Source organism: Microcebus murinus, chromosome 3 (genome assembly GCF_040939455.1).
Source record: "Microcebus murinus isolate Inina chromosome 3, M.murinus_Inina_mat1.0, whole genome shotgun sequence".
Lineage (NCBI taxonomy): Eukaryota > Metazoa > Chordata > Mammalia > Primates > Cheirogaleidae > Microcebus > Microcebus murinus.
In genome coordinates this window covers 56639860-56660486 of record NC_134106.1, presented here as the reverse complement: position 1 = coordinate 56660486, position 20627 = coordinate 56639860, and the positions used below count along the sequence as shown (strand labels likewise).

The window sequence follows — 20627 nt, the reverse complement described above, 5'->3', positions numbered from 1 at the left end:
TAAAACCGCAGAGGGCTTTTGTTTATGCAGTTTATTTGCCCTATTAGAAAATGCAAATATTGCATTAATAGAAATTTAAAAAATACAGTTTTGGATTTAAATATAGCAATAATAAACCTTTTACATATTATCATAAGTAACATCTTAAGACAACTCTTTCACAAAAAAAATTCACAGAGATGTTGTTTTCATACTGGGAAATTTCTCTGATGTCTGGCTTAATAGAAGGCATCTGGCTTCAGTTCTCATGTCTGCATCTGTACTCAATCATTAATAATAACACACATCATGTGATCCCTGAGAAACCCTACTGTACTCTTGTGAGAGAATGACAGTGAAAAAGGCACACACAAAAAACTCTTAGTATTATTATGAAAATAGTTCCAACCTAATAGATTTCCTAAAAGTGTTCTGAGGACTTCCAAGAGTCTCCAGATCATACTTTAAGAAGTGATATTATATTTATAAAATAACAGTTGTTCTGTTTTTTAACTTAAATGGAAATATATACTAGTTGTATTTTTTTGAATTTTCCTTTTTATGTTTATATGATTGATTCATGTTGTTGTTTCATGCAGTAGTAGCACATTTACTATAATTACTATATAATATTCCATTTTATGAAGCTAATATAATTTATCCATTTATTACTGATGAACTTTTGGGTTCATTCTAGCCATTGACTTTTTAATAAATAATACTGCAATGAGTATTCTACTATCATTTATCTCCAGTGAGAATGGCTTTTATCAAAAAGTCCCGAAACAACAAATGTAGTTTATTTCACTTAGCTTAATGTCCTCAAGATTCATCCATGTTGGAACATGTGTCAGAATGTCCCTGCCCTTTTAAGGCTGAAGAATATCCCATTGTATGCAGGAGAGTGGTCTCAGGAGAAACCAAACTTGCCAACACCTTAATCTAAGACTTCTAGCCTCTAGAACTGTGAGAAAATACATTTCTGCTGGTTAAGGCACCACCTAGACTGTTGTATTTTGTAATGGCAGCTCTGGTAAACTAACACAAATACCACACAGGATTTTTCAAAATCCAAAGTAATAGAAAGTTTATATACTTCTATTCTACAGGTTTTTACATTACACTCAGATGTGAAACTAAAGCCATTGCAAATAGACAAAACTGTGTATAAATGCATAAATTAGAACTGTTGAAATAGAAAAATACGGTTATTCAAATGCTAAAATGGCAATGTATTTTAAAGAGAAATAATAAGAATATGAAATTAACAGCATATGTGATATAAATACCTTATTGCACAGAACACAACAAACTACTGGAATGCATTAGTAATTAGTAAGATATTTGGTTTCAAAAAGTTGGAATGCAAGGAAATACTTCTGAAACAGAGCTGTATAGTTATAAACAGGATGCTAGAAACATTATATAAATTTGGCCTAAAACTAAGAGATTATAATTTGAATTCACAAAATATAAAATTAGAAAATATAGTACAAGGTAATTAAATGAAGTAAGTATAGGATCAACCAATAAATTCAGGAAACATTCAGTTGTTTTAGAATGTACCATGGTGATTCAAAGCACCACTAGAAAAATACAAAGAAAAATGCCCAAGTATAATAAGATATATAAACACAACCTAAAATTATTTTAATAGTTACATTGTACCTGACAATGATGTATAAAACCATCTCTCTAATATCTAATAAGAAATTAAATAAACAGGCATTTGGGTCTGAGAGATTCAATTTTCAAGTCTGGATTCCCCAGTATTCAGATCTTTACATTAGTCAGGATGTCTACATATAAAACATTTAATTCCCCACTGTATCATAAAAGCCTCTAGCAGTATTTGCTAGAATGCATACTGAGGAAGTGCAAACCAATAGAAACATGTTAAAGCTCCTAACCTTTAGTTAGGCCAATGGGTTCTATTAGGTTTCTAATATACTGTAGCATATATGTACAAAGCTACATGCTATTGAAATAATGAAATTATAAGCTACCATAATTTTATTTTACCTGTAGCAGTTGGCCCCATACATGCAGGATGTCCTTTTGACCTGGTTTTCTTCAGAACCTTGCAGAACTGAATCAGTTGACATTGTACGCAAAGTTTCAGACTTGGAGGAATCAGAGCTAGACTCAGGTTGTGATCCTTCAGCCTCATCCCGGAATGACTTGCCTTGGGCACCTGAACAACTCTCAGAACAGCTCATTGCCTCATTTTCTTTATTTGGTGTGCTTTTAGTGCTGGTTTTATGTTCGGAAACCTTACCAAGTTCCTCTATTGGAATTTCATTTCTCAGTGTATGTGTCTTCATATTATTCATTTCTGTGTTATTTAATGTACTTGAAGAAAACGATTGTGGCATTTCCTATAAAATAAATATAAAAAAATCAGAAATAAATGAAATATTTTTTAAAAGAAATGTATACATTTCAATACAGAAACACAAAACTACAAGATCTATGCAACATGTAAATTTTTTAAAGATTCATATATTAAAGTTACTAAAAATACCACTCTTTTCTGTTCTCTAGTTTAATAACTACCAATTTTTAGTTACTAGACAATAAATTTACTGTTGCATTAAACCTTTACTATACTGTCAAACATTCAGTGAAAAATAAACAGAAAAATACAAATGAACCATAAAAAGACACTTTCATTTGAACATAATTTTTCCCCAAAACAACTCCTAAATGTCACTCACTGTTCAACAATGTGTCATGCTCTTAACATGCACTGCCCTTATAATTTATTACAAGTTACTGAAGTACTTTATTTCTACCCTCTAAATATCACTGTGATTTTCTATAGCTGAATGATAAAATTGTTTTGCCTTCACAGAAAAATTTGCATGAAGTTATGTTATGAGAAACTCAGAAAATAAAATATGATTCATTTGAAATGGTCTGAATAAAACCTAATTCCAGTGAGAATGACCTTTATCAAAAAGTTGCAAAACAACAAATGCTGGCAAGGATGTGGATAAATAGGAACACTCTTACACTGCTGGTGGGACTGCAAATTAGTACAACCCCTGTGGAAAATAATTTGGAAATACCTCAAACAGCTAAAAATAGAAATACCATTTGATCCAGCAATTCCACTACTAGGCATTTACCCAAAGGAACAAAAGACATTCTATAATGAAGGCATCTGCACTAGAATGTTTATGGCAGCACAATTCACTATTGCAAGGATGTGGAAACAACCCAAGTGCCTTTCAATCTGTGAGTGGACTAATAAAATGTGGTATATGTATACTATGGAATACTACTCAGTAATAAAAACAATGGTGATCTAGTACCTCTTATATTAACCTGGATAGAGCTTGAGCCCATCCTTCAAAGTGAGGTATCACAAGAATGGAAAAATAAGCACCACATGGTCTTACCATCAAACTGGTACTAACTGATCAACACTAAGGTGCTCACATGTAGTAATATTCACTGGGTGTTGGGAGGGTAGAGGTGGGTAAACTCACAACTAATGGGTGTGGTACGCATTGTATGGGGGAAGGGCGCTCCTCTAGCCCTAGCTTGGGTGAGGCAAAGTCATTACTTGTAACCAAAATGTTTATACCCCCATAATATCTAGACATTTTTTTTAAAAAGTCTCGGTTTAACTAAACTAAAGGTGTTTTGAATCAAGTAAATATTCTCATTAGCACTGTAGAACTTCTCTAATTTGTACTTACCACCAGCACAAAGAGTAAGCTTAGTCTTATCCTATTTAAAATGACCTCTTAATACTTAATACTTCCTGTGGAGTAGAAATATTGCTCAGATAAACCCCAGTTCTCCTGGTAACCATTTCTAGGATTTGATGACAACATACCAGATACATATTAATGTTCACCCCCATTAACAATTAAGGACTCGTGTATGCTGGTTCCCATCAGTTGGTTTTGATACTATTTAATATCTAATAGCTTAAATTTCTTAAGAAGATATTATTGGCATGACATTTTTTGGACTAATTACTTAAGTGTTTTGATATGTTTTCTTTTTTTTTTTAGAAACATGGTATATAACTTTAAAATCCTATCCAAATTGACTAATGGTCTTGCAAAAGGAACCTAGGTCTTATTATGGTTCTTGCATAGTAATAGATAACCTATGGGGAAAACAATCATTTGGCTATCTCTTGTAGCTGACCCTCTGCTAATGGCATTCATGCCATATCCTTTTAAAATATACACTCTTTGCTTCCAAGCTGCTCACCTACACCCCAATCTTTTCCCCTTCCACTACACAACCAACTGGCACATGTCAGTGACTAGAACCCTGGAGTGGGAATCTGGCAATCCTGACCCACCTCCTTTCTTGGCAGTTCCCTACTAGGTCAGCCCTCCCTAATTTTCCTTGTTCAGGTAGCAATAGGATAGGACAGCAAATCCACTGGCTAAACAGATGTCCAATAAAATACCAGTGTCTTGCTCCTGTTGCCATTTCCAAACTTTACAAATAATTCTCTAAGAGTACCACTCTTCTCTTGATTTTAGAAAGGGAGGAAATAACTTCCCACAAACACTGCATTTCTCTAAACCTTAAAACCTTCTGTACAAAGTCTGGGAGTGAGATGGCAAACACTTCTCATATCTTTCAATAAGCCCTATGGGGAAAGGGTTGGTCCTCACTGCTAGCAGTCCTTTCAAATATGGAATACTTAGTACTTTTGTCCCCAGCTTTGGGCCTCAGTAGCAGTTTGGGGACAGCAGGGAAACAATCCCACTCAATATCCTAACACATTTATTACATAAAAAAGGCCAGGCACAGTGGGTCATGACTGTAGTTCCAAGTGGTTTAGGTGGCTGAGGCAGAAGGATCACTTGAGGCAGGAGTTTAAGACCAGCCTAGGCAATAGGAAAGACTCTATCTCTATAAAAAATTAATAAAATAAAAATTAGCCAGGCATGGTGGCATATGCCTATAGTCCCAGCTACTCAGGAGGCTGAGGTGGGAGAATCATTTGAGTCCAGGACTTCAAGGACTTCAAGATTACAGTGAGCTCTGATGGGACCACTGCGCTCTAGCCTGGGTGACAAAGTGAGACCTTGTCTCTAAGAAAGGAAAAAAGAGGCTGGGTGCGGGGGTTTATACGTGTAATCCTAGCTCTTTGGGAGGTCCAGGCAGGAGGATCACTTGAGGCCATGAGTTTGAGACCAGCCTGAGCAATATAGTGTTTGTCTCTACAAAAAACAGAAAAATTAGCTGAGTGTGGTGGTGTACACCTGTAGTCCAAGCTACTCAGGAAACGTAAGTAGGAGGATTGCTTGAGCCCAGGAGTTTGAGGTTGCAGTGAGCTATGATGATGCCACTGCACTCTACCCAGGGCAACAGAGTAAGACTCTTGTCTCCAAAAAAAAAAAAAAAAAAAAGGGCGGGGGATACAATTAGGTAAGTGGTTAAATATTCTTACTATGTAACACTATGAGACATTGAAATAATAATTACATATATAAGGATGTTTTGAATTAAATAAGAATATACTATGATGTCATTTAACTTAAAAAAATTTCCTTATATAGCTATGTGTACATTTTCTAGTGTAAATCCAAATAAAAGAGTTTAGAAGGATATAAACCAAAATATTCATAAGGCAATAGAAGGATGAGGCAAATCAAGGTTTTCACCCTTCACTTCACATGCTTTTGAATATTCTATTTTTGACAATAATCATGTATTATTTTGCCATTTTAAAAATAGAAAGATAAAAAATGAAATATAAGAAATGAAATGTATAGCATATTTCAACTCCCTCTATTTCCATGAAGGTTTAGAGAAGGATTTGTTTTATTAGAAAAAATTTTAAATCCTCACAAGGAGTACATTGAATATGTTAATTTATTCCAAAAAAGAAATGAATGTTAAAATCACAGCTATCAATACTATGGATCAGTTGTTCTCAAATATATTTTAAGAGGCACAAATGCTAGAATTCTTAATGCTTTTTATGGAACTCCATGAAATATTGATATAGTAGACCCTTGGCATTCAAGAATTTAACATTCATGGTTTCAATTATTTATAAATGACCCCCAAAAATCCATTACATGCAGTAATTTGTAAGTTTGCTGAGACATAAATTTGTACTGTGCCAACTACAAAGTTCATGAGCTATAGCAAGTCACTGAACTGGTGAGTGAGGGAACAGGAAAGATGCAAGGTGCTCTGTGCTTGGAAGAAGTAGGAGAAAGACAGAGAGCTCCATAATTCCTAAGCATCCCACATTGTTTATTTCTTAGATTAGATAAAAATATGAAGGATTAAGTATGGAGGCCAGGCCCCCTACAATGTAAAAATACATATTAGAAATCTCAGGGACCTAAAAGCAGGGAGCTGATGGAAGGTGACCTTGGTACTTGAAGGAGGTGGAAATTAAGCACATTAAAATAGCCCATTAACTTGCTCAACTAGCCCTTCTCCTGCCCCTCAAGCATCTGACATTTTGTAATATACTACAAGGAACAAGAAAGAACTTCCGTCTAATACAACTTCAATGAAGTAATTTGTTGTTGTTTCCACACTGCTACTGGCAAGACTGTGCTGATAAATTACCTTAAAAATCCTGCATTAATCCCATTAGCACTTACATGCTAAAAACTAAAAAATCCTAACTTCCAGCCCCAACTGCAGGTCTGACCTTCAAATTCATATATTCAACAACCAGCTAAAACATTTCTTCCTCAATATTCTATGCACCTAAAACTCAAAACATCTAAACTGAAATTCTGCCCTTGTATTCTCTACCATAGTTTCTGCTAACACACTTCATCCATTCATCCTAGCCAGTTATTTGGAGGTCACTCCTTTCCCTCTCTCCCCAGATTCAAGCAACAAGGATTACAATGTTGCATCCTAAATATTTTTATAATCCAATGCCTTCTTACCATCCTTAAAGTCACTGCCATATCTCAGATGCTCTTTATCTCTTGACTGCATTAATGCCATAATCTCCTCCTTCATCTCTCCGTCTTTCATCTTGTTCTCTTTCAGTCTCTCCTCTAGGGAGCTTCCAGGATTATCCCTGTGGCTGAAAACATTTCAAGTTTGTCCCTCTACGAACTGATCCCACTGCTATCTTCACCCTCATCTCACACTGCCACCTATTTGGGACCTGGAAACTTGCTCTGACTAAAAGAATTCAGCAGTAATGACACTATACCAGTTCCAGTCCTCCCCCTTAAAAGATCTGGCAGCTTCTATTTTCACCCTCTTGGGATCCAGCTGTCAGGTAAATATGCTCAGTCTAGACTACTTGATGGTAACTAGAGGGAAGGAGGCCCAACCTGCCCTCAGCCATTCCACCAACCTTTGCCAGGGCAACATTCAGGTGAACGAAGCCATTATGGATGCTCCAGCCTCAGCTGAGCTCCCAGCTCAATAGAGCCGAGCTGACACCAAACACATGTCAACACAGCCCAGCCAACCCAGAGAATTATAAAAAACAATAAATCAGGCTAGGCGTAGCAGCTCACACCTATAAGCTAGGAGGCTGAGGCAGGAGGATCCCTTCAGTTAGGCTTCCTTCTGTCATTTACCACAGAGTTCTCATTAGATGACATAAAGCAAATACCACCGTCTTAGGCTGCTATAACAGAACATAACAAATTGGGCAATTTATAAAGAATCAAAATTTATTCTCTCACAATTCTGGGGTCTGGAAAGTCCCAGATCAAGACACCAGCATCTGGTGTGGGCCTTCCTACTACATCCTTACATGGGGGAAGGTGGAAGGGCAGGAGAGAATGAATGTTGTATCCTCAAATGGCAGAAGAGTGAGAGAGTGCAAACCCACTCCGGCTAGCTCCTCTTTTTTTTTTTTTTTTTTTTTTTTTTTTTTTTTAATAGAGACAGAGTCTTGCTATGTTGCCCAGGCTGCCCTCCAACTCCTGGGCACAGGTGATCCTCCCACCTCAGCCTCCACCCCCAGTAGCTGGGACCAAAGGTGTGCCATCACACCCAGCTCCTGCAAGCTCTTTTTACAGCACCATTAATCTCTTCATGAGGGTGGTGTCCTCATGACCTAAACAACTGTCCAGTAGGCCTCATCCTCTCAATACTGTTGTATTGGGGATTAAGTTTCAATGTGAATTTTTGGAGGAGACAAAAACATTCAAACCATAGCAACCATATTTTTCATTAAATTAATCAGTTTGAGCACCATCATTTTTACTCCTAAATTAGATAGTTATAAAACTGGTAAGGAGTTACAGGAACTGATGAAAAGAGCAAATGTCTTCATGGAGACAAGTTCCTAGAGTCACAAAACTCTTATATACAGTCTAATATACATGGTAGAAAAATCTATTGTACCCAAAATGGAAAGACCTATATCTGAGGCCAAGGTTTCTAGCAATGTGACCTTGGGACCCAGTCTCCTCTGAATGATGGTGGCTTTCAACTTTGAGGGCACATTAAAATTGAGAGAGTTTACTTAAGATACCACAATATACACAGGCCCCATAGACCAAATGAATCATAATTGCTGGAACAGGGCCCAGTTGGAAGAAAGTGATTTGTGTCCTTTCTCTCCACTGCTACTCTTACTCTTCCCTAAAAGAATGTAATTCATTCTTTCCAAGTAAATTGACCCAAATCTACTCTATAGGCCTGGCCAAACTGTTTTCAGTCCTTTGTCATTGGCAACCTCCTGCCATGAGACTGAATAGGAGAACCAGCCTCTTGTTTTCTTTCTCACCTGTTCTGCACTGTAGCGGTCCCTTCAAGACCAGCTGTTCATCAGTGTTAGAACTGAAACTGGGCAGGGATGAAGGGTGGGTTTTGCAAAGGCTCTGTTGGGGTTTTCAGTTTAAGGCATGTTCTCTGGCCCAGATGTATCAGAGAGCTCTGCATAAAGGATTATGAAACTTTGAGCCTCCTTTCTTCTGTGCTAGGAAAGGTAAATCTCCCAGAGAAACCCTAAGGGAAAAAAGAACAACTGGCCAAGTAGAGCTCAGGCATTCCCGGGACTTGCCTATAATGCTTCCCTGATGTCATCAAAACCTCAATAATACCTTGAATATCTTGAATCAACTGCTCCTCTCTATAACATATCAATCAAAAAGATGTTTCTCAAAGTTTTTCTTGTGATTATCAAACTTTATGGGTTGGAATAAACAAAATAAAACATGTATACTACAGATTTTCTTCTGAACAAAATAAGTTCTCTTCTTGAAAAAAGGGAAAGTCAACTTATATGTTCATAGTTCAGAGAGTAGAGTGTATGAGGGCTCAAAGTTTATATAAAACAAGTTTTATTTTAGTAAGTTTTTAACAGCCAATATACATGAGCCAGAAAACATTTTATTTTCATTTATTAAACTTGACTCCATAATTAAGCAAAAAAATCGAGTCTATAAGTGACTAGACTGAACTTCTCTAGGTGAAAGAAAGGCTCCCATGAGAAGCTATTTCCTCTCTCTGGGAGAGGAGGCGGGAGGAGGGGAGTATATAAAAGGATGGACCTCTGGGTAGTTGCTAGCATTTCAATCACTTCAGTACACACTCTTCTAAGATCAAGTTTCCCTGAGACTAAAAACACAGGGACCCACAGAACTCAGCCATTGGTCTGCAAGGATCATGAAAAATGTCATCTTAAGCCAAAGCTCTCCAAAGAAGAAGAATGCCTAAACTTTCTGCCCTGGGGCCATCTCTATCTTTCTCTTTTTAAATGCTTCCAATAAATAGTCCTTGTTTTCTTTAAGTACCCAGTGTTACATAATGCATAATTCAGCCAGACCATTCTAGTGAGTTAGCAAAAACTGAAAGTGGAAATATCTATCAATACTGTAAGTTAGCCCAGAAGTGATCCTGCAACAAGCTATAAAGAACTACCCCATGATTTGTTTTTCCTCTCCATACTTAGCAAGAAAAAGGGAGTTACATGCAGTCTGAGGAGGACCAATGGAATAGGAGAAGCCAGATTTTCAGAATGGAGGTACCACATTATGACCACAGTCAAGTGGCTTCCACTTTTTTTTCCAGTCTGAAAATTTCTAAATGTAATGGCTTTGTTTTCTACAATGCGAATACTATATTAAAAATTAGTTTCAGCAAGTCAAAAAAATTGGGGCTAGTTATCATCTTCATAGACTCAATAATAAAAAGCAGTTTGGGTTTCTCCTTGCTATATACCACATATAATTAATTCCTAACCAAAACACCTGACAAAGAAAATAAACAATCAAATAGTGAATTTTTAAAAATCACCTTTGATGAAATGACAGACTCTTCCTGATTAGCATTTTTGGACTTTTTTCCTGTGTCTTGTTCTGCTGATGTACTTTCTGAACTTCCTGATGAAATTAATCGCTTTCTTCCTTGCTGTATTATATTTACTTTGGTTTTATCTTTGCAAATTCCTTCTTTTCCACTTCCCTGGATTACATTATTATCTTAAACACACACAAGCAAACACATACACATAAAGAAAAAGAAGATGAAAATTATCATCTGGATGTTCAAATGTCTATAATCCATACCCACCCCCCAAAAAGAGGGAAAAAAAGATAAAATGACAAGTAAAATTAAAGTTCCATTTATAGTAATTCCAACTTGAAAATACTTATTTTCAAATCTCAGAAAGTAATAAACAGCACAGTGGCCAAGAGCTCCAGCCCTGGAGTCTGCCTGGCCAAGATGCTAACGTGGGCTCCATGCCTTAACCGTTTCACCTCACCTTTCTCAACTTTGGCTTTACCATCTGGAAAACAGGAATTATAAAAACAACTCATGGCGTCAGGGAAAAGTAAATGAAGTAAGACGTGTATACTATCTAGCAAAGTACTTTATACTGTTAGTTCAATATTTTTTAATTATAACATTGAATTTCTCTAACAGAAAGTCTCATGCATAGCTATTCAATCAACTTTACATACACTTATTGAGCCCCTAATATCCACAATGAGGAATTCAAATTAAGTTATCTTAAATACAGAAAAGAACTCAAAAGAACCCAAAAGGGAGAGTGACCTCTACAGACTTTGCCAATGAAGAAAATAAGTCTCAATAACAATGGACATTATATCCCATATCATACTCAAAGTTTAATACGGTTAGCAAATCTAAGTCAGTATCATATTTTGTTAAATTCATGAACTGTTTAATTAATCAGAAAAGAAAAAAGATCTACTTGTTTTAAGAGGAACACATTCACAGCTAATTGTCCTTCTCCTCTACTTTGGAATGATAGCTTCATGAAGGCAGAAACTTTATGTGCGCTGTTCACTGCACCCCTTTGTTTTCTCCAGCACCTGCAACTATGTCTAGCACAAAACTGGTGCTCAATAAAGATTTCTGACTAAATGAATTGTGAACATAAACAAAATTTGTCCAAAGAGGCCCTTAAGAGCCAGGATAGAGGTATGTAAAGCAATCTGTAGTCATTATTCTAATGTTCTAAAGCAGGGGTTAACATTTGGGGGATGGACACTCTTGAAGCTCTGACTCGAGGGGGGAGGGGAGCATGGAGAATATATGTAACCTTAACACTTGTACCCCCATAATACGCTAAAAAAAAGAAATATCAAAAAAATAAAAAAAGAAATGACAAGACTTTCTAGAATCCTTAGCTAAGTTTAAATAAACTCTAAAAAATCAAAAAATAAAAATAAAGCAGGGGTTAGCAAATTTTTTTCTGTAAAAAGCCAGAGAGTAAATAGTTTAAACTCTGTGGGCCATACAGTGTCTGCCACAACTACCCAACTCTGCCTCTGCAGCATGAAAACAACAGCTATCAGAGTAGAAGGCCTTCAAGAAAGGATGCTGCTTCTTCTCTGGAAGTTGACTCAATAATTCTTATCAAGATGATGAGATCCACCTGCCTTTGGAAACAATCCTTTTGCACAAGTGGAGACAACCTACAATCTCAGTTGAGTATATGTGTTATTTTTAAATCACCCGTATGAGAAAAATTAATCGTAAACTAAAAGGTCTGATTTAGTGGCTCATCCCCCTGAAAGTGATCTTTGTAATTTTTATTTTTTAGAGATGGAGTGGCACTATGATGCCCAGGCTGGCTGCATCTCAGCCTCCTGAGTAGCTGGGATTACAGGCGTGAGCCACTGCTCCTGGCTCTCGATTTTTTCTTATATTAAAATACTTATGACCATCAAAGGATGTTAAAACTACTGAGTAAAAATTTGATGAGAAAAGAATATTTGTACAATCTCAAAGTATCTCCCCACAAATTACAAAAGGAAAAGTAGCAACTTTACAGTGGGGAAAGCTGGCTGACAGCATCTTAACCAAGGGACCAACATTAGCATCAATCATAACAGGACATTTTTATCCTCCTGATTTAAGGCACTGAGAAGAGGACACAATATTACTTATGTAAAAGTCTTGCCAAGCGTACATAACTTGAATTTAACTGTGAGAAAATATGAGGCAAACCAAAATTAAGAGACATCTATAAAACAACTAGTCTGTGCTCTTCAAAAAATCTAAAAAGACATGACAACTCTATGCATTATGTTATCCTGGATTTGATTCTGAACCAGAAAAAAAAATTGAGATAAAAGACATTATTGGAATGATTGGCAAAATTTGAAGATGGAATGTAGGCTATATAATAAAACTCTATCAATATTAGTTTTCCTGATTTTTATAATTGATTTGTGGTTGTGAAAGTAATGCTTTTGTACTTAGGAATATACACTGAAATATTCAGGGAGCAAGGCAACATATTCCCAAGTGGTTCAGAAAGATATAATTGGAGATTGTGTATATATATATGTGTGTGTGTTTTTATATATGTGTGGATGTGCATGTGTGTGTGCATGTGTGTATGAGAGAGAATGTATATATGTATTTTATGTATGCATATGTGTGTTTGTATATGACAAGGTGAGAGAGAGAATGCTAATGCAAATGTAGTACAATGTTAATTATTGGTACATCTGTTTTCTTGTAGTTTCTCTATAGATTTGAAATTATTTGAAAATGAAATGTTAAAAATTCTTTCTCCCTCAAAAACATATGAAGTAAAATTTATCATTCATTTTATTTATCATTTCTGGTTCTCATGCCTTGCTTAGAAAAGCCTTGTTTATCTCAAGATCATAAGAATATTCACTCATGTTTTCTTTCTATGGTCTCATTTTTCACATTGAAATCTTTGTTCTAGCTGGAATTTTGATGTTCGAGCAGGAAAAATGATCTAGATTTTTTTCCCCCTAAATTCCTAGCCAATTTTCTGATCTTTCCTCACTGGTGTCCAAGTATATATTTATCATATACTAAAATTCCATACATAAGTATGAGTATATATACATATATATATACTATCTCTGTGGATATCCCAGGCTTGTTTTTGTTCCTTTGATGTGTCCATTCATGTGTCTCTCTGTACTTATTTACTCCGCATAATTTTTCTGGCCATTCTTGTGTTTTTCTTCTTCCAGATGAATTTTAAAACGCTTTAATTGTAGATTATTTGATTTTAGGTAGCACACAAACCAACTCAAAAGGGTTTTATAGGTGTATACAGTTTGTCATGCAATTGGAGTAAAAGTAGCACAACCAGGCATCAGTAAGGGTAAAAAACAAGCAGGATCTGGGAAAACGTAGCATAAATATTTATAGACTATTACTCTAGTCCTCTGCCTTAGCTATTGTAGGACTTAATCTTGGCCATCAGCTTTAAAGTCTATTAGTTCAAATTCTTGGAAGAAATAACTGAATGGGTCACTGGCCAACCATCGATTGGTTCTCTTGACTCAGGTGGCTATTGGGGTTATGTGTTACAAATATGGCTGCTAGGGACTGTTTCCTGTTTGGGGAAATTTTAGAAAATGAATATGTGGGTTCAGCAAACTTCCAGTCCCACCAGCAGCAAGGGTAGGTGGATTTGCTGTTTTCCCTCCCCTGCATTTGGGACTGCTGGTGGGCTCCCCAGTGGGTGGAGAGACCTGCGGACACCAGCCCAGAGACCGCAACCGCCAGCCAGCAGTGAGCTTGTAGCAGACGTGGCAGTTTGCAGTCCCACCAGCAGTGTAGGAGTATTCCTCTCTCTCCGCAACCACGCCAGCATTTATTGTTTGGAGATTTTTTGATAAAGGCCATTCTCACTGGGGTTAAGTGATATCTCATTGTGGTTTTGATTTGCATTTCCCTAAAGATTAGGGATGTTGAGCATTTTTTCATATGTTTGTTGGCCATTCTTCCATCTTCTTAAGAAAAGTTTCTGTTCAAGTCCTTTGCCCACTTTTTAATGGGGTTATTTGATTTTTTCTTCCTAATTTTCGTGAGTTCTAAGTATATTCTAGTTATCAGTCCCTTATCGGATGCGTAGGATTCAAAAATTTTCTCCCATTCTGTAGGTTGTCTGTTTACTTTCATGACTATTTCTTTGGCTGTGCAGAAGCTTTGTAGTTTGATCATGTCCCATTTATTTATTTTTGTTGCTGCTGTGATTGCCTTTGGGGACTTCTTCATAAACTCTTTGCCCAGGCCGATGTCTAGGAGAGTGTTTCCAACTTTTTCCTCTAGAATTCTAATAGTTTCATACCTTAGGTTTAAGTCTGTTATCCAGCATGAGTTGGTTTTTGTGAGAGGTGAAAGGTGTGGGTCCTGTTTTAGCCTTCTGCAGGTGGCTATCCAGTTTTCCCAGCACCATTTATTGAAAAGGGATTCTTTTCCCCAGCGTATGTTTTTGTCTGCTTTGTCAAAGATTAGATGGCTAAATGAGTATGGTTTTATATCAGGATTCTCACATCTCTTCCACTGGTCAATATTCCTATTTTTGTGCCAATACCATATTGATTAAATTACTACAGCTTTGTAGTATAGTTTGATATCTGGCATATTAATAGCTCCCATTTTGTTTTTGTTGCCTAGAATTGCTCTTGATATTCGGGGTCTTCTTTGGTTCCATACGAAGCGTAAAATTATTTTTTCTATATCTGTGAAGTATGCTGATGGGATTTTAATAGGTATTGCATTGAATCTGTAGATCAGTTTGGGTAGTATAGACATTTTGATGATATTGAGTCTGCCGATCCACGAGCATGGTATGGTTTTCCATCTGTTTACATCCTCTGCTATTTCCTTCCTCAGTGTTTCATAGTTCTCCCTGTAGAGGTCTTTTACGTCCTTGGTTAAGTATATTCCTAGGTACTTTAATTTCTTTGTTGCTATTGTGAAGGGAATTGAGTCTTTGATTTGGTTCTCTATTAGATTGTTGTTGGCGTATATGAATGCCTCTGATTTCTGTGTATTGATTTTGTATCCTGAGACTTTACTAAATTCATTGATCAGTTCCAGGAGTTTCTTGGTTGAATCTTTGGGGTTTTCTAGATACAATATCATATCATCAGCAAACAGTGAAAGTTTGATCTCTTCTGCCCCTATTTGGATACCTTTGAATCCATTGTCCTGTCTGATTGCTGTAGCCAAGACTTCCAGCACTATGTTGAACAGAAGTGGAGATAGTGGGCAGCCTTGTCTGGTTCCAGTTCTAAGTGGGAATGATTTGAATATTTCCCCATTCAGTATGATGTTGGCTATGAATCTGTCATATATGGCTTGTATCATTTTTAGGTATGTCCCTTCTATGCCTATTTTCTTAAGTGTTTGTATCATGAAAGGGTGTTGAATTTTGTCAAAAGCTTTTTCTGCATCTATTGAAAGAATCATGTGGTCTTTGTTTTTGCTTCTGTTTATGTGGTGAATTGCATTTATAGATTTACGTATGTTGAACCATCCCTGCATCACTGGGATGAAGCCCACTTGGTCGTGGTGGATTATTTTTTTGATAAGTGTCTGGATTCGGTTAGCTAAGATTTTGTTGAAAATTTTTGCATCTATATTCATTAGGGTCTGTAGTTTTCTTTTTTTGTTGCATCCTTTCCTGGTTTTGGTATCAGAGTAATATTCGCTTCATAAAAGGTGTCGGGGAGGTTTCCGTTCTTCTCGATGTTGTGGAATAGTTTCTGCAAGATAGGTACTAGTTCTTCTTTGTAAGTGTGGTAAAATTCAGGTGTGAAGCCATCTGGACCAGGACTTTTCTTTTTAGGGAGATTTTTAGTTGCTGTTTCTATTTCAGCTCCTGAGATTGGTCTGTTCAGGGAATCTATTTCTTCCTGGTTGAGCCTAGGGAGGCTGTGTGTTTCTAGAAATTTGTCCATTTCCTCCACATTTTCCAGTTTGTGTGCATAAAGATTTTTTTAGTATTCCTAAATTATATCTTGTATCTCTTTGCGATCAGTTGTTATATCTCCTTTTTTGTTCCTGATGGAGCTTATTAGAGATTTCTCTTTTCTGCTTTTCGTTAGCTTAGCCAATGGTGTGTCAATTTTGTTTATTTTTTCAAAGAACCAACTTTTTGTTTTATTACTCTCCTGAATAGCTTCCCTGTTTTCAATTTCGTTTAGTTCTGATTTGATCTTGTTGATTTCACTTCTTCTGCTGGGTTTGAGGTTGGTCTGTTCTTCTTTTGCCAGCTCTTTGAGTCGTTTCATTAGATTGTCTATTTGTGATCTTCTTGTCTTTTGGTTATAGGCATTTATGGAGATAAACTTTCCTGTCAGAACTGCTTTAGCTGTGTCCCAGAGGATTTGATAACTTGTCTCTCCATTGTCATTTTCTTCATAGAATTTTTTTATTTCCGTCTTGATTTCTTCATTTATGAAGTAATCATTTAGTAGGAGGTTGTTTAATTTCCACGTTTTTGTGTAGAAATGTGAGTTTCTGTTAGGGTTGATTTCCAGTTTTATTCCACTGTGATCTGAGAAGGTACATGGTATGATTTCTATTTTTTTAAATTTCTTGAGATTTTCTTTGTGTCCTAGGATATGGTCAATCTTAGAGAATGTCCCGTGAGCTGATGAGAAGAACGTATATTCAGTGGATTTTGGGTAGAATGTCCTGAAAATGTCAGTCAGACCCAATTGTTCTAGAGTTTTGTTTAAGTCCATTATTTCTTTATTAATTTTGTGTTTGGAGGATCTGTCTCGTGCCGTCAGTGGGGTGTTGAAATCTCCGGCGATTATGGAGTTGCTATTAATCCATTTGCTTAGCTCCAGTAAGGTTTGCTTTATGAATCTGGGTGCACCTAAGTTGGGTGCATATATATTTAAAATTGTTATCTCTTCTTGTTGAAGTGTGCCCTTCACCATTATATAATGACCCTCTTTGTCTTTCACTACTTTTGTTGGTTTAAAAGCTAAATCGTCTGAAATTAGAACTGCCACACCAGCCTTCTTTTGGCTTCTATTTGCTTGGAATATTGATCTCCACCCTTTTATTTTTAGTCTATATGCATCCTTGCAGGTTAGATGTGTTTCCTGAAGACAGCATATACTTGGCCTGTATTTTCTTAACCATTCAGCCAGCCCATGTCTTTTGAGTGGAGAGTTTAAGCCATTCACATTTATTGAGACAACTGATAGGTAAGGTAGATTACTGATCATTCTGTTGGGTTGGATGTTGTTGCTATGATTTCTGTCTTGAGCCATTGTAATATCTGGCCTTTAATATCTTTGGGTTTTGGTTGTTTTTATATTCGTGGGTTATTATTATGATGTTCCGTGCATAACGCTGTTTTAAGTACTTCTTGTAGGGCTGGTCTTGTCTTGGTGAATTCTCTGAGCCTTTGCTTGTCTGAGAATGTTTTTATTTCTCCTTCATATACGAAGCTTAGTTTTGCAGGGAATAATATTCTAGGCTGGGCATTGTTTTGTTTCAAAAGAGTGAGAATGGGGCCCCAGTCTCTCCTTGCTTGTAAAGTCTCATTAGAGAAGTCTGATGTTATTCGAATTGGCTTTTCCTTGTATGTTACTTGCTTCTTTTGTCTTACAGCTCATAGAAGGGCCTCTTTAGTTGATACTTTGGTCAGTCTGATGACTGCATGTCGTGACGTCTTCCTGTTTGCGTTGAATCTCCCAGGGGTCCTCTGAGCTTCTTGAACTTGTATATCAAGATTTTGAGCAAGGCCTGGGAAATTTTCCTCTATTATATCTTCAAACAGCTTGTCCAACCCGTGAGTGTTGTCTTCTTCCCCTTCTGGTAACCATATGACCCTCACATTAGGTTTCTTCAGATAATCCCACAGCTCTTGTAGGCTTTGCTCTTTTCTCTTGTTTCTCTGCTCTATTTCTGTGACTGATTTATTTAATTGGAGGGTGTTATCTTCAAGCTCTGAGATTCTTTCTTCTGTTTGATCTACCCTTTTCTTGAGACTTTCCACTGTATTTTGTAGCTCCTTGAATTGATTCTTCATTTCCAGGAGTTCGGTCACACTTTTCTTCATTGTGTCTATTTCTTTTCCCATATCCTGGAGGCTTTTTGTGGTTTCTTTGTGTTGGTTATTGAGTTGTTGTTGCAGCTCAGTGAGTGTTCTTATGATCCACATACAAAATTCCTCTTCTGTCATATTGGTTGCCTGATTTTGGTTGGTGTCTATTTCTAGGGGGCTGATGCTCCTCTTTGGGGGTGTGTTTTCCGTTTTGTTCTTCATATTTCCTGAGTTCTTTCCCTGATTTCTTCCCATGCCGATCAGTTATTGTTTCTTTCCTTAAGTTATTATTTGGGTATTCACACACCTTGTTTAGTTTCTGAGGCGTTAGGTGGTGTCTGTGGGTGAAATTGGACCACTCCCTGTATATTGAGTCAGTGGGTGCCGTGGAAAGGCTGTGCAAGATGCTGTCCCTGTCAGTAGGTGTCGTTTGCTTGGAGGAAGAGGCTATGCTGTTGATTTTGTGTCCTGTTATCAGCTCTTGTTCTGGGCGGAGCTGGGTTGGGTAAGCCTGCCCTCAGGCCGTTAGCAGGGCTGAAAGTTCTGTTCTCCGCTTCCAGGGAAAGCTGTCAGGGTGGGGCTGGAATGGTCCTGCTCAGCCAGAAAGTCTGGGTGTGGGGGTGGGGCTGTCTGAGACCCGCAGTCTGGATTGGGCCTGGCTTCTTTCCACCCTCCCCAACTCCGCAGATACTCCTGGGCCTCTGCCAGCAGGCCAGACCACAAGCAACCGGGCCTCCCCGGACTGTGATGCCGGCGGGGAGGTTCCCTGCACAGGAACACCACCTGGGTTGGGTGCACAGCCTTCTCCTGGGAGGAGGGTTGCCCTCTAGGACGCCGATCCACCCCTGGAGGCACACACACCTCAGTAGGCTGTTCATGTATAACCCTTCTGTGCCCCGGGCAATGCTAGCCCTTGGTGCAGGGGATCTGTTCTGCAGGCCCGACCTCTGGGTCCCAGAGTTCAAACTGTATTCCCACCAGGGAGAGGATTTCCGGTCCCAATTCACCCACAGGGAGCCCAAGCTGGGTCTATGTCTCTCAGCCTCTGAGTCGGCACCATTCTCCTGGGAACACCGTGCCAGCAGCACCTGGGAGGGCGGGCGGGTAGGGAGCTCACAGTCTGAGTTCCCCTGAGTCAGCTGTAGGGCCCCAAATGGGAAGGTCCCGTTCCCTGGAGGTGCCTCTGGCTGGTGGTTGTATTGTCTCTGTGGGCAGCTGCGGGTAGGGTCGGCGGAGGGGAGGAGGAAGCAATATGGCGCCTGCCGCACGGCTCGGGTCTGTGCACACGGAGGTGCCCGGAGGAAGTTGGGAACCTTGTGCCACGTCTGCTACAGGCTCACCGCTGGCTGGCGGCGGCGGTCTCTGGGCTGATGTCCGCAGGTCTCTCCACCCGCTGGGGAGCCCACCAGCAGTCCCAAATGCAGGGGAGGGGAAACAGCAAATCCACCTACCCTTGCCACTGGTCTCCGGGCTGCTCCGGTGGTCTCAGCCTCCAGTTCTCCTCCGCAGCCTCTTCCCGTGGAGTCTCCCGGGGTCTTAGGTACCCCTCCTTCCGGCTCTCGTCCACTGTATGCTCGTCTTCTTGCTTCTTTCCTCTAATTTCTGCTAGAATCTTTCTTTTCTGCAGTGACACTCTGTCTGGCGGTGTTATTCGTCCGCCATCTTGCTCCACCCCTTATAGACTTTTTGTATTTATTCTTCCGTAGTATGGCATATATAATGTCCAAAATTTCTACTGAGTTTTATCTTTTTTGTTACTAAACAATGTTCAAAAACCTTCTTTCTTTTAGAAGTGTGGCAGATAATATATCTCAGTATATTGTTTGCCAGTCTGTTATTTGCCTCTGACTTTATTTATAACATCTTTTACATACAAACATTTTGGAATTTTTATTTAGATAAATCTGTCAGTTTTTCCCTTAAAGTTCTAGGCTGCCTATCATCTTAAGAAGCCTACAAAAGTAATAAAAATTATTTTTCCTATATTTCCTTCAAATATCTTAATAGTTTTAATTTTATATTGAGATTGTTAATTCAATAGAAATTTATTTCTGAATATGGCATGAAGTAGTGCTCTAATATTATTTTCTTTCAAATGGAGAACTAATTTTTCCAACATCTTTTATTGAATAACATTTTTTCTACATTAGCTTGAATTGATAATTTTTTATAAATTAAATGTATATATTTTGACCTGTTTCTGGGTCTTCCAACCTTTTTTCCACTGGTCTAAGTTACCCAGAACTATGCCAGAACTATTAACCACTAAAAGTACGTACCAAGCTCAGACTGTGAAGTAGGAGAGTTTCATGAAGAAATATATTTTTTATGTCATTCAAGTTGTCTCTGACCATATATTAAAAAACCTCTCAATTCATTTTACACAATGCTGGCATAG

At 37.9% G+C, this 20627-nt stretch overlaps 1 protein-coding gene across 1 annotated transcript in view; it reads right to left on the bottom strand.

Moving 5' to 3' along the window:
* The window catches only part of APLF (aprataxin and PNKP like factor), an 89405-nt gene that overhangs the window by 35652 nt on the left and 33126 nt on the right, over positions 1 to 20627 (bottom strand). The window contains exons 6-7 of the mRNA XM_012750158.3: positions 10204 to 10388; positions 2002 to 2357 (exon numbers count right to left, since the gene is read on the bottom strand). Coding sequence (XP_012605612.3) covers positions 2002 to 2357; positions 10204 to 10388 — 541 coding nt within the window. The remainder of the gene's footprint in view (positions 1 to 2001; positions 2358 to 10203; positions 10389 to 20627) is intronic.